The following is a 17,766-nucleotide window of genomic DNA, read 5'->3' as shown; positions in this document are numbered from 1 at the left end:
TACAAATGTTCCCAACAATTCTTAAAAATAATAATAATAATAGAACACACTGAAATTAGCAATTTTCAAAATAGCAGACTGTAAAATGGGGATTTAAATAAACCTGGCAACCACGTGTAAGGGCCCGCTGATCTGTATGCAGCTGTAAAGATGAGAGCTCTGACATGCTGAACGCACATACTTTTTTTCACGCCCCCTACTGCACTGGATGTCACGGTACATTTTTCACGATTTTCTTTTTTTTTTTCTCTTTTGCAACATGACTTTTCTTCCCTCGTGAACAAAACGAAATCTTTTTTTTCTTCTTTTTTTTGCGAGTCAGTAACTTTTAGGAAAAAATTATTCGTGAGGACAGTGAGGTGGGTAACTTTTACGTTTAATACTTGTATTGACTAGACCGATGCATGTATAGACCACAAGATGGAGATGTTTTCTTGAATGGGTTCAGAACGATATTTTATACCTTATTTGTGCAAAGAAAAAAGGTATAGTTCAATCAAAAATGAAAATTCTGGCACAATTCAGGTCATTTTCTATCCTATGGAAGAAAGACTGTTTGGAACAACATGAGGGTGAGTAATGTTGACAGGCAGAATGTTTGTTTTCAATAGCTACACCAGTAATGTTTTTTTTCTCTCCTTTTTTCTAAGGCACATTTATAACTCAGGCCTACTCCTGAGTCCTGGCTTAATCAAAGACTATCGCCTTAGTCTGTTTAATAGTCAGCTTATTTACATTACTTGTAAGATGAATAAACATAGACACTGGGATATTTCGCATGAATGTACTTTAATCTAACAAAATGTAAATACAAAGATGCAAAGCTGAGCACAATTTGGATGTAACTTAAAACAAAAACAAAAATAAAATAAATCATATGAAACAAGCAATTTACAAAAAAATAAAATAAATTGTCCACATTCGGCATAGATAAAAGGCAAAAAGCATTCTCTAAAAATGTAAACAAGAAGAGCAACATGGGAAAGAATCAGAAGTGGTTAATAAACAATACAAGTGCTTCACCATTATGAAATATACAAATAGCAGCATTTAAAGCATAATTTAAAGCATAATGTTAAATACAGCATTGTTTTAGGAGTGCAAAGAGGAATTGTCTTGATTCTGAACATCCTGAGACAGTGATCAAGTTGGATTAGGGGTAACTACAGTATCAGTCTCTCTAAACCAGTGGATCTCAACCTTTTGACTTCAAGACCCCTATTGTCCACAACAATACTTGAAGGCCCCCCTCACTCACAATTACATAAAATATAAAGCTTTAGAGCTTAACAGAAATAGAAAGATGTACACTGATGAGCCAAAACATTATGACCAGTCACATAATGATAATTAATAATAATAATAATAATAATAAGCGATTAGAGAGCAGACGGCTCTGTATGCTTCCGAATCGCTCTCGTGGTACTGTAATGTCATACACTGATCGGTCTGCGTGGTCAACACAGCTAATCGGTTCTTGTAGTCAATGTGTTGGATGCAGGAGGAATGGGCAGAAACAAAGATCTGAGAGACTTTGAAAAGAGCCAAATTGTTATGGCAGGGTGACTAGGTCAGAGTATCTCTGAAACAACAAGGCTTGTGGGTTGATCCCGGTCAGCAATGGTGAGAATTTATGGGAGGAATGTGTCACAACACAGTGCATCGCACTCTGCTGTGTATGGGGCTGCGTAGCCGCAAACCAATCAGAGTGCCTGTGATGACCACTGTCCACAGTCGAAAGTGCAGACAACGGGTACACGAGCGTTGGAACTGGACCTTGGAGCAGTGGAAGAAGGTTGCCTGGTCCGTTGAGACCTGTTTTCTTTTACATCACGTGGATGGCCGTGTACATGTGTGCCGTTTACCTGGAAAGTTATGGCACCAGGATTCATTCAGCAGGATACCTAAGTATTGTTGCAGACCAGGTACACCCCTCCAAGACAATTGCGTTCCCTGATTGCAGTGACCACTTCCAGCAGGTTAATGCACCCAGCCACACTGCACACATTGTAAGGAATGGTTTGAGGAACATGATGAAGAGTTCAAGGTGTTGCACTGGCCTCCAATTTCCCTAGATCTCAATCCAAGTGAGCATCTGTGTTATGTGCTGAACCAACAAGTTGGCGGCTCCACCTCACAACCTAAAGGACTTGAAGGATCTTGGTCCTGGTCTTTGTGCCAGAGACTACAGGACACCTTGTAAAGTCCATGTATCGCGGGTCAGCGCTGTTTTGGCAGCATGCAGAGGACCAACAACATATTAGGCAGGTTGCCTAATTTTGCCTGTTGTCTGTTTTGGCTCATCTGTGCAGATTCATTATAAAACTAGCCAAATACAAAGACATATCTTGACTTTTTTGATGTTGTTTTATCATTTTCAAGTCATCTGAGGCCCCATTGGAAGTTTGTTGCGGGCCCCCTGGTTGAGAACCACTGCTCTAAACCGCGGAAAATCAGAAAGAACTCGAGTGTAGTTACAAAAACTAAACCCTCACACTGCAGGCAACACGGAGCATTTTGGATTTCTGGCACCAGTGATGCATCAAGCTTATGGACATTTGAAAATAGAAACATAGAAAAAGCTGTGGAAAACAGATGCATTCTTATGGAAACATAATTCGATTGAGAAATTCCCAGCTTCAAACGGCATACTGCTTTGGTTGGTTCTTGAGGCTGAAGGTCCGTTCGTTTTGTGAGATCACATGTGCTGCTCGACTGTTCAGCAGTCTGCATTCATGAAGAACATCTGTTGAGATAGTTACCGAAAGCATATTAAATCAATGGTTTGGAAGTGTGACTGCTGATGATGTGTTTAAAGAATGTTTTAGAAAATGGTTATGATTAATGTTGATGAGTTTAGCCCATACCACTGAACTGTTTATAGGCTTCATCAACAATGGCATTGTTTGATCTCTTTATCTCCCAAAAGCCATCATCCACCCAAGGTTTGGTCTCTGGCACCTCAGGCAGTTGGCCATTTTTATACATGCCTGCTACACATGAAAGAGAATATAATAATTATAGAACATATATATGGACAGAGTCTCATAAACACAGAGAAAAATTATTATTTAAAAAAATGAAGTAATATATTATTGATACAAGTAATATATAAAGCAATAAGAAAAATACTTGGGGTATGTAAGAACAGAAATAAACTAGGGACGGAGTGGTGTGATCACCACCTCTTGGTTCTCTGGGTTGCCCATCTCAGGACTGCTTTGATGGACATTTGGAGGGTTTAGCGGCGGTCTGAGAGACAGGCTACGTCGCCTTCCTGCTGGGGGCTCGACGTTGCGGCCGGGATGTTGTTTCTGCCTGCACCGGAGCAGGTGTAGAGGCTGCAAGGGGACACCCTCGATGACGAGCAGACTAGGGCCAGTCCTCGGAGTCCTGATGGTGATGGTATCATGCCAGGGCAAGAGGTGTCTGATGGTCTCCATCTGCTTATGGACTGCCGAGAACTGCTGGGCAAAGTACTCAACAGTGTGTGGTGGATGTGGGCGTCGAGAAAGCGCACTGTCGTCATCCTGCATCTTTGCAAGGTTCAGAGGTGGCTTTCCTCAACCACCAAGGTGGACATCATCTGGCTGAGGGCTACTGCCATGACCTTGCTCACCCAGAGGGCGAAGTCGGTCATTAGGCGCAGTTCCTGCATCAACTCCGGCTCAGAACTACCCCTGTGCAGATCTTTGAGTGCTTTGGCCTGATGTACTTGCAGGATGGGCAATATATGCATGGTGGAGGTGGCCTGTCCAGATGCACTGTAAGCCTTTGCAGACTGGGCTGACGTACAGGCCTTGGACAGGAGCCGCAGACAGGTCCTCCAGGTGGCGGCACTTTGCGGGCACTAGTGTGCTGCAACTGCACACTCCACCTGTGGAATCTCCAAGTACCCTCTGGCAGCCCCACCATTAAAGGTAATGAGAGTGAAGGAGGCCGTGAAGCAGCTTCAGGGAGTAAAAGGTGCCTTCCACGACTGGATCTCCTCATGCACCTCCGGAAAGAAAGGCACTTGGGCAGGACGCACCCAGGAACCAATTGTCCAACCACAAACACTCAGGGCAGAGCAGAGTGTTCCACTCAAGCCTGATGCCCTCGGCAGCCCAGAAAAGCATGGCCATCAACTATGAATCCGACTTCGCTTGAGCGACTACCACAGTGGGGGAAAGCTCAGCCTTGTCTTCATCCCCAGAGGACTATAGCCCACTCTCCGATGCAGGTATCGGCATCTGGTCCTCGACTGGAGCCCCGAATGACATGCTGGGTCTGCCATGAGGGGGACATGCGACATCATCCAGAACCTAGATGGCACTCAACGCGCTGGAGGAGTGGAAGGTCTGTGGGGACTGGCCCGGCGGAAGAGCTTCAACCCTTCTGTAACCCTCAGATCTCCCTGAGTGTTAACCACCGTGTGCTGTGCAGAGGAACCGGGCTGGGTAAGAGCAGAGGGGACTCTACCCTTCATGAGGAAAATAGTCATATTCCTGAATGAGGGCATGAACCATCCAAGAACGAGGTCTCAGCATGCTCTCGGCCCAGACATGTGAGACAACGATCATGGCCATTAATTGAAGCCAGGAAACGACCACATCCAGAAACACACGGACGGAAAGGCATCTTTAAAAAAGCACCCGTGCTTGCTCTTTTAGGGCCATCTGCTCTTTTATGCCAAAGCCCCCAGAGAGGAATCGCTGTACTTAACTGTGCACTCAGTAACTGGCGAAACACCACTGAAATGCGCCATAGACTCTTCCAGCAAGAGGGATCTCCTCTTTATAATGCTCTTTCAGCTATGGTGTTTGGAAGAGTGATGCAACCACTCAGCTCCGAAGCAAAAATCTAATGAGTGGATGCACGCCACCATCTTATATACCCGTATGTACGGGGGACTGTCCAGGCGTGCAAATTACACTCACCAATTTCATTGACCATTTTTCTAAAACTCAGAAGTGATTGGCGCTCCCAAGTGACACCCCATTTGTCAGTCGACATAACGTCAAACGTGACTGACAGAAAGGGAACAGCATTTATTTAAAATAGAAATCTTTTGTAACATTAACAATGTCTTTACTGTCCCTTTTGATCAATTCAATGCATCCTTGCTAAAAAGTTTAAAAGTGCTAAAAACCCCAAACTTTTGAACTGTATTTTTTAGGGCTGTCATAGTTAACTAATTAATGAAATATATTTGACCCCAAAAATGTTTATATCGTTTCAGTTTTTTTCTCAGTTTCAGTGTTAAGCATATTATCTACACAAAACTGCACAGTACCAAATGATACACATCACCTAATTTTTAAAATCTATTAAATAAAAATATTTAAATTCCAGCGAATACCTTTAATAGTATCATCAATGTCTTTGCATAGTTGATATAAGTCACTTCCACGTCCCACCACCCTTTCACCTTAAATAACACATTGAAAGAGAATGTGATAACTTGCTAGACTGCGTACAACATTTTATGACATTTTTTTTATTCTAAATAACTTTTTTTTAAAAGTGTTTAGCAAAAAATGAACTCACCATCCAACACTTTCAAGTTTGGGAACATTTCAAGAATAAGAGTTCGGTATGTTGAATTCTTGCAGACTACAGCAAAATAAATAGGAATCAAGGAAAATGTTTGAGTGCCAAAAAGATTTAATAAATCAAAGCCAGAAAACCGCTAACCTGGATTGGTGTAATTATAGGTGTTGTCCTTCAGTCTGATGCTCTCCAGCTTTCTTAAAGACTTGAGTGCATGAAGATTATCAACACTGTAGGTGCAAAGCAATATTTGTCACATAGAAAGGTGGATAGTAAAGCAGATAAATATCATATGAGTAACTAAAAAAGGCGGCTTACCTCGGTATCACATTACCAGCAACATTCAAACTCTGTAAACTTTCACAGCTGGAAAGGGGTTCTGAGAAGAGACATGATCAACTCCAAAAGTCAGATATAATAGCACTGCTTTTTATGTACAGTTTAATCAGATTAAAGGGGATATATAAAATAATTTTCATGTGTTAATCGCCTTTTTTATTGCCAATGTGTGAACAGCTTGTAACGAAACTCTATGAAAGCCTGTAGACTGATTTTTATGTGAAGGACTCGGAAACGTTTTTTGCCAGGAAATATAATCAAACTATCATTATAGTGTAGTTAATGACTTTTGAATTGTAGACCTGGTGCAAATATATTCACATCGCTATGATCGGATGCTTTCTAAACTGCTGTTTTCTCACCACTGTCATTTTTGTAGAGCGTTATTTTGTTATTGAGAGGAAAGCACATATTTACATAATCTAAACATCGCTCTCAGCATAAGTTGGTGGCTGCAGTTCACTTAACGGCCACCGATATCGCTAATAACAAGGGTTTCTGAATTCTACAAATGAAATAACCATTACCTAAATTCGAGATTCTATTGGCTGACAAGTTAAGAACGAGAAGTCTCCGTAGAGTTGAAAGAGGCCCCAGATTTGTGATGTTATTTCCCGAGAGGTCCAGCCTCTCCAGGTTTACACACTCTCCTATACATCCAAGATCATAAATTCCTGCCAAAAAACAAAACAAAAACATAAGCAAGATCGTATTTATGTGCGACTGTGATAATGTATTCAGCGAAGACACTAGTAGTCTTACCTAAATTCCTCAGTTTAAGAAACAAGATGGACTCCAAATCAAACTCCCCAGTGCGGGATTTCAGAAGCACGGTGGTGATCTTTGCACATTCTGTTTCTGGAATATAAGGAGCAAATGTGTGATTATACTTTATATTGCATTTTTTTTGATAGACGAACAGTTTTAAAGCTCTTTCTGGTCTGTTAAGTATTTCCTGTGGGGAGATTATAGATGTGGCTCTACATGATTCAAAAGATTCACGGTGATTACAGTTTTAATCTCCTTTTATGTGTCGCTTTTCTTTAACTCTCAAAGACTGGATTACAGCTGCAGCTCCCTCAGGGTTTAATGTCCTGCAAATATTAATTTTTCACGCTGACATTTGTGTCCTTACATTTAATTTATTTCAAAATGTATATGCCAAAATGTTTTTAAATTGAGATGATTATAATTACTACAGACTATTACTAAAAAAATTGCCTTTTTTAGAATAAAAAAAAAACCCGTTTTTTCTGTTTGCCTGTCTGTGTTCCCTATTACAGGGCTCGAAATACTTCAATAAGTTAGGAGCACCACAACTAAAATGTTTATACATTATGTTTAAGTGTGTGTGTGTGTGTGTGTGTGTGTGTGTGTGTGTGTCATGTGCAAGTAATTGCATTCAATTCAATTGTCAAAATAAAAAAAGTTGCTTGTCTGGAAAAAAATGAAAAAAATTGTGTTATAAATCTTATTTATTCTGAAGCAATATTCTGACCAGTGTTCTACCAGTTCTATATTTAAATCTGCATATTTGTGATTTACCCAGAAGGCATTTTTGTACCTTTATAAAGGGTATTTCCCCCCCAATCTTATTAAATGTATGCTGCTTCATCTTTCATTTTAAATTTGATCAATACATATCATTAGAATAAGACACTATAGGGCTGTTGGCAATCAAATTAAATAATGTACACTGAAAAATTCATTTCCATTGCGTGATTTATAAACACCCATCAGTTTGAAAACACCCACAAATTTAGAAACGCCCACTTTTGTTCCGCAGAGACCCCATACTCCGCTAGTTAGCTCCCTGTCATGTGACAGCAGAGCGCAATAAAAGGGAGTAATTGATGGCTGATATTAACTAACCTAAAGTTTGCTTTAAAGTTAAGAGCGTAAAGATGAAGTGGTAGATGTGATAGAACGGTGGCTCGGTTACCGTACCAGCTCACAGCAGGCAAATACTGTGCAGTAACCAGCGAACGTTTTCTAGAGAAAGGAAAACCGGTCGCACCTCAACAAATATTTGCACTCGCACAAATGCTCCCAAATACCGAAATGGTCGCAGTTTCGAGCCTTGTATTAGTTTCCATAGTTCCTAATGAATTACACACTTGTTTCTGTTCAGGTCATTACGACTCCTTGTGTACTTAAGTCCTTAGTTTCCTCAGTTCTGGGTTCTGTGCCATTAGCGTAGTTAATGTATAATGTAGTTGTGTATTCTCCTAGCTCCTGAAATTTCCCACGGGTTTTCCTTTGTACTTTGTTAATGTGAAAAATAAAGTGAAAAATAAAGTTGAAATAAATATATGATGACAATTAGAAATTATGTCTTGGCAACTAACTTAAATAAATAAATAAAAACTAAAACTGAACTAGAATAAAAATATGAATAAAAATAATTAAAGGTGCAATATGTAGGATTTTTGCAGTAAAATATCCAAAATCCACTAGGCCAGTGTTATATATTTTGTTCAGTTGAGTACTTACAATATGTTTCCAAATGTTTCCAACTATTCGTAAATCGTAAGAAAATTGTGATTTTAACCAAGGAACCGGGACGTGTGAGGGAGTCGCCTGTCAATGCATCATATCCGCGTTACCCTCGGTGTCCGCTTTTACTGCCGTAGAAACCATGGCAACAGACGTGGACAACTGGGTATCATCTAGCGGCATGCTGTTGTAGTTTCATTCAAACATTATGGACCATGGCAAGCAGACTTTGGAACAAAATGAGGAAATATCGACGTGGCGTTTTCGAGATGGCGAGAGCTTCGCAACAAACTTCGACTTGACAGAGATGCCATTCTTGCATGTAAGATATGAGCAAAGGCGGCTGTGAAAATAAATCCGCATTGTTTATCCTTTTGATCTTTCATTCAAAAAGTTCACAAAATTCTAACCTTTCATTGAAGTAAAAGAATTGAAAATGGGGGGAGGGGGGGTTCTAATTCACGTTGGCCACAATTATTGGCACCCAATTATTGCAACATCCTTTTGCCAAGATAGCAGCTCTGAGTCTTGTTCTATAATGCCTGATGAGTTTGGAGAACACCTGACAAGAGATCAGAGACGATTCCTCCATACAGAATCTTTCCAGATCCTTCAGATTCCCAGCTTCATGTTGGTGCTTCTTCTCTTCAGTTCACCCCACTCATTTTCTAGGGTTCAGGTCAGGGGACTGGGAAGGTCATGACAGATGCGTCATTTTGTGCTGAGTGACACATATTTGTGTTGATTTTGATGTTTGTTTTGGATCATTGTCCTGATAGAAGATCCAACCACGGCCCATTATAAGATTTCTAGCATAGGCCGTCAGGTTTAGATTTTTTATCTGTTGGTATTTGCTAGAATCCATGAAACTATGTATCTGAACAAAATGTCCAGGACCTCCAGCAGAAAAAAAATAGGCCCACAATATTAAAGATCCAGCAGTATATTTAACAACAGGTGGGTTTGCTGCCAAAAAGCTATTTTTATAGTTTCATCTGACCACAGAACCAGGTCCCTTTTGAATTTCCAGTCGTGTCTGACAATTGAATATGCTGGAGATTTTGGATGAGCGAGGAGGATTTTTCTTGAAAAATGTGGTGATGTTGGTGCTGTTGTTAATTTTTTAGGCCTTCTGACCCCAAAACTCAACAAATCTCTGCGATTCTCCATCTGTGATACTTGAAAAGTCTTTGTCCACTCAAGCTCTCCTCCTCACCGTGCATTAGGACGATATAGACACGCGTCCTATTCCAGGCAGATTCATAACATCTTTAGTTGATTGGGACTTCTTAATTATTGACCTGGGCTGCATTTCCCGATAACGTTGTCCCTTAGCACGCTACGAAGACTCTAAAGGTATAACTTAACTAAAGGCATACCATTTCTAGGTGTGTTCCTCGAACTATACCTTAGGAGGTTGCTTAAGGTAAACCTTCTTAAGTGCGACGTTAGCAGGTGCTGTCCGTGGCGGCGGTGCTGAAGTGGCTTATATCGATAGCTCAAGAATCGATTATTTACTCTATGCAGGGGCTGTTTCACTGCTTTATGCGAACAAAAAATGGCAGGGAGAAAGTGTGTATGTCCACAAAAAAAGAATGAATGTTGTGTGGTTGCATAAAAAGAAATATAGGGTGAAAAATACATTAACCAAAAACAGTGTGAATGATTTGCTGCCTTGTTTGTACACCAGCAGCGTGTAGGGCATCTCTTAGTTGAGGTGGGTTGTGGACTTCTTCTTCTTCCTCCTCCTCCTCCTCCTCCTCATCTTCTTCCTCCTCTTCTGGCAAGGCTGCACCTCCACTGACTGCAATGCTGTGTAGCATGGCTGTAACTACTGCTACTGTACAGCATCTTTCTGGCTTCAGACGCAACCCTCCAGGCACCGAAAACGCATCTTCCAGCGCCCGATTGAGCGCTCCACCAAGTTGCGGGTACGGATGTTGTAATCGTGCTCGGCTTGTGTGGTGGGGTTGGTGACTGGATTTAAAAGATAGGTTCTGAGAGGGTAGCCACTGTCTCCTAAAAAAATGCTCTGGCCGAAAACCCCTATTTCTGCATCTTCGCCCACCGCTGAATTGGCCCACACAAAGCTGTCGTGTGTGCTACCAGGCCACTTTGCCACCACGTCCACGAACCTCCCCCTGTGGTCCACCACCACCTGGACATTGATGGCCGCAAAGCCCTTACGGCAAATGAAGGCCTGGTCTAGTGCAGAAGGGTTGGTGATGGGTATAAGTGTCCCGTCGACAAGGCCTATTATTTGCGGGATACCAGCAATGGCATGGAAGCCTTGGTGCACCTCCATCACTTTGTGCCTGGCGGAAGGCATGCGGATATACTCATGGCATGACGAAGCAGGATGTTCCTTACTGAATGAACGCACCGCCACACCGAGTTGTTACTCAGCCCATATCCATCCCCAACCACCTCCAGAAAACTCCCCATGGCATAAAAACGGAGAGCCGCCAGCAGCTGGATTTCAGGGCTGAGAGGGTAGCTCCGTCCAGTTTGTCTCGACAAAGTTGGACCAACAAGATCTAAAAGCTGCTCAATTTGCTGTCGTGGCAGGCGAAATTTATTTGGAATAGCGGCTTCTGACATGTTAGCCAGGGGACTAAAGTTTTCACGTATGAAATAGTGCACATACACTAAATGGCTCCGCGGACGGCGCCGTCTTTGATTTAGCACAACTATTCGCTGTCTCGCTGCCATAGTTTGACCAAACTCCCCTCCACAATCATTCCCTTTAAATAGGCTCCTAAACTTTTCCTGTCTAATGGTTTGCCAGCTGATGTACCTTTGGATAATATAATTAAAAAGCTAAAATTAGTGTAATGACAATTGTAATCCTTGCATTAAAAAAAAATTAGCCTGATTGAACACTGGGTGTATATTACAACTTCAGAATTATATTCGTATAGACTGACATGTAAAGAAGCTTTATGCACAGTGGTGGCCACTAGTGGAATGAACTGTCAATAGTGATAAGGTATAGCTAAGAGTGGTCCAGACCAACCTTACGAAAGTAATACTTACAGAAGGTATTCTTAACTAAGATAGTTTCGGGAAACACGTATTAACGTTAAGGTACACCTTAAGGTATAACTTAAGAACGACGTAGTGTTAAGAAGGTTTCGGGAAATGCAGCCCTGATGGTTAAAATGAGGATTTTCATGCTTAGCACTTTCTATTTTGTGAAGCTCAACAATCTTTTTCTGCACATCAGAACTATATTCTTTTTGTTTCCTCATATTTATACTCCTGTGAAACAGGACGTCATAGCTTGACAATTTCATGTTCCTAGTCACCCTGGTGTGCTAAAGAATGTCAATATTAATGGAAATATACTTCAGAGATATTTTACTCATAGGGGTGCCAATAATTGTGGCCAACATGCATTGGAGAAAAACATTTATTTCATAATGCGAGTTTCCCTCCACTTTCAATTGTTTTACATCAATGAAAGGTTAGAATATTGTGAATTGAATATTTATGGATAAACGATTTATTTTCACAGCCGCCTTTGCTCATATTTACCAAGGATCCCAATATTAGTGGAGGGCACTGTAGATGTGATTAATCACGATTAATCAATTTGACAGCACTACTAAATAGTAATATTATTTTTTTTAAATACTAAAAAATGACAAAATTGCACATAGCAAAATAACTAAATAAAGCTAATTCACATATTAGCTAATAAAAACTACAATAACCTATAAATACTAAGCACTAAAACAGCACTTGGCATGGTTATGGGATGGGTTTCCTGTAATCCGGTATTCAAAAAGATGAAGAATCATGTAAATATAACAATAAATAATCTTACTTAACCTAACTGAATGGATTAGTAAATCTATACTAATCCATTTTAAGTCGACCATGGCAACACGCACAGCACCCACTTGAAAGAGTTTTGCGAGCTAAAATATAATGGCAGAGATTATGTGGATACACTAAAAGTAGTTGCAAACCAACAGTTGGTTTAATCAACGCAGTCAAAGCATGTGTTTAATGAACCCAAATTTAGCGCACATGCGGAGCAACAAGCGAGAAATGCCCTAAAGGAGACGCCATGCTGTTTAACTGAAATTATAATGCAAGGCTGCATTCATTATACTGCCAAACAAAAGAAATATCCTACAAAATATATTCAATACAAATGCATGTCATTTTAGTCCCAGTAGTATCTCTGTGAATCAGCACCACAGTGTGTGTGGACAGCTACCGCTGCTAGCACGCGCTAACGTGTCAAATATCGCTTTATCAAGGAACTCACCGTTGTCCCGTTCCCTCTTAGAGTCCATTGTCGCTGAGATTCATGCAGTCATTCGCAGATTACAGCATGGGCTGGATGTTTTTGGTTATAAATGCTGGTGGGCATTTACAGTGTGCAGTGCGCACGGGCAGATCTGAGTAGGTGTGACTGTTAGCACTGCGGTTAGCCTCACTGTAATGTCTGCCCTATATAGCGATGATTTAAAGCGGGGATTGTTTGCCCACCTGCTCTTTTACTTCTCCGATGCTTTTCTTCATTTCAAACGTTCTCTTGGTTTAATTTACGCCAGTGGAAATGATTTATCTAAAGTTCAGACCAGCCGGAAGTTGCCCTTTCAGTGTTTTTGTGTGCTTACAATCGTTACTAGGATATTGTCATGGAAACGGGGACTGTAGAACTTGGAATTTGTGTCATTTGTTTTATAAATGGAATAAGTATAAAGAAAGATTCACCAAAAACTTTAGGGAAACATTGATAATTTTTATAAATGACACAACTTTTCTTTAAAGAACCCACAAAGAACGTTTAACATTTATGGAATCTTTCCATTGCACAAACGATTCTTTAAAGTTGAAAAAGGTTATATTAAAGGTATTGTTCACCCAAAAAAATGAAAGTTGACAACACCCATTGACTTTCATAAAGGGAAAAAAATACTGAAAATGCTGTAAACTTACCCACATTTTTCAGAATATCTTGTTTTGTGTTCATCAGAAGATAGAAACCCATACAGGTTTGGAACAACTTGAGGATGAGTAAATTATGACAACAATTTAATTTTTGGGTGAACTATCTCAAATATGTTGCCTGGGAAAAGAAAAAAAAAGGTTATTTTATAATTGTTCACTGAAAGGCTCTTTGGGGAACTAAAATGACTCCTCTATGACAGTGTGGTTGTTTAGAATATTTTTGTTATATTTTCTGTGTGTGTGTATGTTAAGAATTTTGTTTTTATTAGTAATTACTGGACAAATAGTGGTGAGTTCAGGTCGATTGGGACACTTTTTTTTGCCATTGAGATCACAGGGAAAAGTGCCACAATTTTTTTATTAGTAAAATTGATATTAAAGTAATTACTAGGCTAAATAAGACGTAGAATTGAGAGTATAGTATTAATTTATATAATAATATAATATACACACTCGGCGTCCCATGCTGCCCCTGGTGGTGTAAATGTGTTAGGTGGTTCAAGAATCATTTTCATTGAGAATTCCGTCAGAGTGAGAGCGAACAGCGACAGTACGAGTACATACTGCACGCGTCAGGAACGGTACGCGTCAAACAAGTGTAACGTTTCTTGAGCTGTTTAAGTATTTATGGAGAGTGTCGCCTTTACCACCAACAGGCATAGGCTACTTCAAGAAGGACTGAAATTTCATGCTGGCTCCCAATTTTCTCGGCTGGCCAAACCGTGGACATAAATGCCTAGAACAGAGAAGACCAATGTGATGCATCTGCACGAGAGGAAAATCACTCGACTAAGATGGGTAATAAGCAAACGATATTTACTGATGAACAGCTAGACGCCTATCAGGTAAGAGACTCTAGTCTTTATCATTCTTTGATAGAGAGAACAGCTACACAATTAAGTTTTGGGTGAAAGAATGAACAGAACTGTGGTTTTGACATTTTCATCTCTAATTAAATAATTAAAAAAAACAGGAAAGAAAACAGCTTTTTTGAAAAAAAAATCTTCATTTTTTATGTTTTTTATTTTATTTAATTAATAATAATTATATATATATATATATATATATATATATATATATATATATATATATATATATATATATATATATATATATATATATATATATATAATATATATAATTTCTAACCCTAATTTCTTTAAAGTCATGTTTTTTATTAAAGCAGTATGATGAAACATGATAACATCAAATATATATTAGAATTATATATATATATATATATTTTTTTTTTTTAATTAAGTATAAAAGCTGGCATCAGTGTTTATTCCCAGAGATGGTCTGTATGATTTTATACGAGGCTTCACCTGGTTCTTAGTTTATTGTCTGCGGCATACAAGCCACTTTATTGTCTTTCACAGTGTGAAGATTGTATGATTTTGCAAGGAAATTCTGAGTTTGACATATAAGCTGTTGCACATTTTGTGAGCTTGAGCTTTTTAAACTCTAAACTAGTCAAAATGTCAGTATTTATCTTCATGATGTTCTTAAAACCATCATAATGGTCAACACACAGAAGTAAACCACTTATAATCATATATAGCATGAATCATATATTATTACTTAAGGTCTGAGCATTGAGGCATATCTGAGGGCATCTGATTGTTCCAAAGCGCTTATCCTCCTCGTGCGCGAACATGTGAGAAGAGAAGATGCTTTTGTCTTCTTCGGTAACCGTAGTCTGTCATGCTTTGGCGAAACATCATCTACTGCTTCGAGAAGGACTCGGATAGTCTTAAATATTAATACAAGCTTAAGAAACCTAATTCTGGTTAGTAATAGTAAGCTGTTGGGCTTTCTTTAAAGTCCTGTTTTTCTATAATAGCATTATGATGAAATATGAGTAACATCATATGGCTGTATATAAGTAATTGGTTCACTGAGTCTAGGAAATTTGAATAGTAAGCATCCGAGTTTCCCATCTGCCAATCATCAAAGTGCATCAAGGAGATCAATGGCTGTTAGCAACAATGGCCGCCGCTCCTTGTGCTCTTTAATCACTGGGTTGGACGTACCTGGATCAGTGGAGCTTGGCCATTTGGCTGATAGACTCATTCCTCAGAGCAGCCAAGCCTTATCAAGTCCTTCATTGTGCTGTGAAAGTAAATCAGGCTAGTGGGGGAGAATATTGCAGCAAATTTGGTGGATAATCCTAAAACAATCCTTTTTCAAGGCCCATTTTGTTTGCATTGAAAAACAAGTCCTTGACTCAGTGAACCAGTTACTTCACAAATCTATTCCAAGACTATTTGATGTTAATCATGTCTTAAAGGAGACATCCAAAACTTAGGATTCTGTCATCATATCCTTTTTTCCAAAGCTGCATGGCTTTATTTATTTTTTCCAGTGAAACACTAAAGGAGATGCTTTTGTAAATGTGATCAAATGGTGAACAGTTAACTCCATTCCAATTTCACTTTGACTTGATTCAGATTCATTTGGGAAAATTTCAGTTTTAATGTTATTTTATATATGAACACAGGATAGTGTTTCAAAATGATTCAAACTTTCTTGTTCATTAAAAGAATCATCATAAGAATCATTGATTTCAGAAATAGGCTACACTGCCCAGTCCCATGCTGTATAGGTTTTTTTTTTCATTTTTAATTAAAAATAAACTCGTTCATTAGAGTCGTTTGTTCAAGAATCGGAAGTACTCTGGTCGTGCTTTATGTACTTCTGGTAACAGCCCTATGCGAGTTTAGTTCTGGCGGAAGAGTGACCTCTGACCCAACGTATGACGGAGGATGTAGGAGTAGCGTAAGCTTAGACGCCTCTCGTGATTCAAACAAATGGGGCTGGGCAACAAACTCAAGCATTTCTCTTAAAAATAATTTGTTTTAGACTTTTTTATTTGTGACCAGTGTTTTGTTTTGCTCTATCCTCTGCGCTTCCACGGCGTCAATGCGTCATGTGTCGGGTCAGAGGTCACTCTTCTGCCGGAACTCGACTTGCGTATGGCCGTTACCAGAAGCCAGTGATTATAGTTTATAAAGTTGTAAATATGGATATTTTTCTTACAAAAACACAACGCTTCGCTTCAGAAGGCCTTTATTAACCCCCTTGAGCCGTGTGGATTACTTTATAGCGGAATCTTCAGAAAGGCGCTCTCCACTCCGGAGGAAATACTTCGCTGTGTGTCCACCAAAGGCTTTTTTTTTCCTAGCGTATTTTTCCAATTGTTTTCAATGGGAGCGCCACATTTTTTAAAACACCAGTAGCAGGTCAAGGTGCTGAGCGTCTACTGATTGTTGAGAGTTGAAGAATGTTCAACTTTGGGTAAAACGCAGTGCTCATCACTGTCTTTGTTACCCAGCCATCCAATCACAGTGGAGAAGGGGCGGGACAAATGCAACACTGGCCAAAGTATACTTCACTTTTTACGCGTACGCAAGTTGATGCGAATTTCGTCATCAGAAGAGAACGCGAGTGGGGATTACGAGTCAAAAGAAGTATACTTTGCAAGGCTGTGCGTAAAAAACGAAGTATACTTTCGGCTTTAGAGTGTCGTCGAAACGTCAAACGGCCACACAGTTAGCGCCACACGGGTTCCCTCGAGAAAAACTCAATAGGATTTTCCCATAGGCTTTTGGATTATCGCTAAAAACAAGCTCTGTGGTCAACAAAAGTTTATGATACTTGCACGCTTTGTCCATCAAGATCATTGTCACAGATGAACAAACCTTTATGAATTTTGAAGTCTAAATGCATTTGCCAGAAGTAAAAAGTTAAAGGTAGGCTATAAACATACAAAACCACGGTCGCTCGACTTCAACGTCACCATCACTAAGCTTCTGACAACTCTTTCAGTTTAATCTAAAAACATTTTCCCAGAACGTTTGAGTTAGAATAGTTTATAAGAGCACAACTATAAGCATAATGAGGCTGTAAACGCGGACTGTGTTTACCTGTTCGGCTTATGACGTTTAATCTCCCTGACAGCCTCTGTAGTCCCATTTGGCCACTTGTTAGAAACAGCCTTTTTCAAGACATGTAACCGCTTCAAAAAATCATGAGTGGGGTAATACTGATGTATTTTATGTCATAGAATAAACATGAAAGTGTCTTGAGCTTGTGTTCACCACAGACCTTATGTCAGCCATGTAAACAAAACCACATTCAAAAAACCCATTGACTTCGGGACGAGGGAACTGGAAGTGCTAAAATGCTCGCTTCCGCGTTTTGGCCTACAAAATAATGTCATACCTGCACCACTCCATTAGAGTAATTTGTTTGTGAATCAGAATACACTGGTCGCGTTGCATGTTTGTTTTTGCATGCAGCCTGCTAGGACAACCTTAATACAGGGATGATTCTTGTTTTTTTTATAATAAATGTATTTATTTTGCTGTGATGCTGAAGATTCATCAATGGCGACGTTTTCCAGCTCCACTACATTTGGGATTTGTAACA

General features: G+C 39.7%; 2 protein-coding genes across 3 annotated transcripts in view; one reads left to right on the top strand and one right to left on the bottom strand.

The window, feature by feature from the left end:
- Nucleotides 1-775: 775 nt before the first annotated feature.
- lrrc61 (leucine rich repeat containing 61) lies at nt 776-13,016 on the bottom strand. Of its 2 annotated transcripts, XM_079808981.1 has the most exons (9): nt 12,647-13,016; nt 6,634-6,729; nt 6,399-6,545; nt 5,851-5,911; nt 5,677-5,762; nt 5,530-5,595; nt 5,342-5,410; nt 2,868-2,993; nt 776-2,746 (listed from the first exon to the last, which is right to left on the bottom strand). In XM_079808981.1, the coding sequence occupies exons 1-9, from the start codon at nt 12,672-12,674 to the stop codon at nt 2,640-2,642; spliced, it is 786 nt and encodes a 261-aa protein (XP_079665107.1). In that variant the 5' UTR covers nt 12,675-13,016; the 3' UTR covers nt 776-2,639. The 2 variants fall into 2 exon arrangements, with proteins under 2 accessions (XP_079665107.1, XP_079665108.1); XM_079808982.1 differs by lacking the exon at nt 5,342-5,410 and having other exon boundaries at nt 12,647-12,821.
- An 826-nt stretch (nt 13,017-13,842) lies between these two features.
- The window catches only part of cib2 (calcium and integrin binding family member 2), a 39,424-nt gene continuing 35,500 nt past the window's right edge, over nt 13,843-17,766 (top strand). The window contains exon 1 of the mRNA XM_079808980.1: nt 13,843-14,180. Coding sequence (XP_079665106.1) covers nt 14,130-14,180 — 51 coding nt within the window. The 5' untranslated portion in view covers nt 13,843-14,129. The remainder of the gene's footprint in view (nt 14,181-17,766) is intronic.

This window comes from Gobio gobio (genome assembly GCF_949357685.1).
Source record: "Gobio gobio genome assembly, chromosome: 25".
Classification (NCBI taxonomy): Eukaryota; Metazoa; Chordata; class Actinopteri; order Cypriniformes; family Gobionidae; genus Gobio; species Gobio gobio.
Note: the sequence above shows the minus strand (reverse complement) of the source record. Positions and strands in the feature narration are given on the sequence as shown.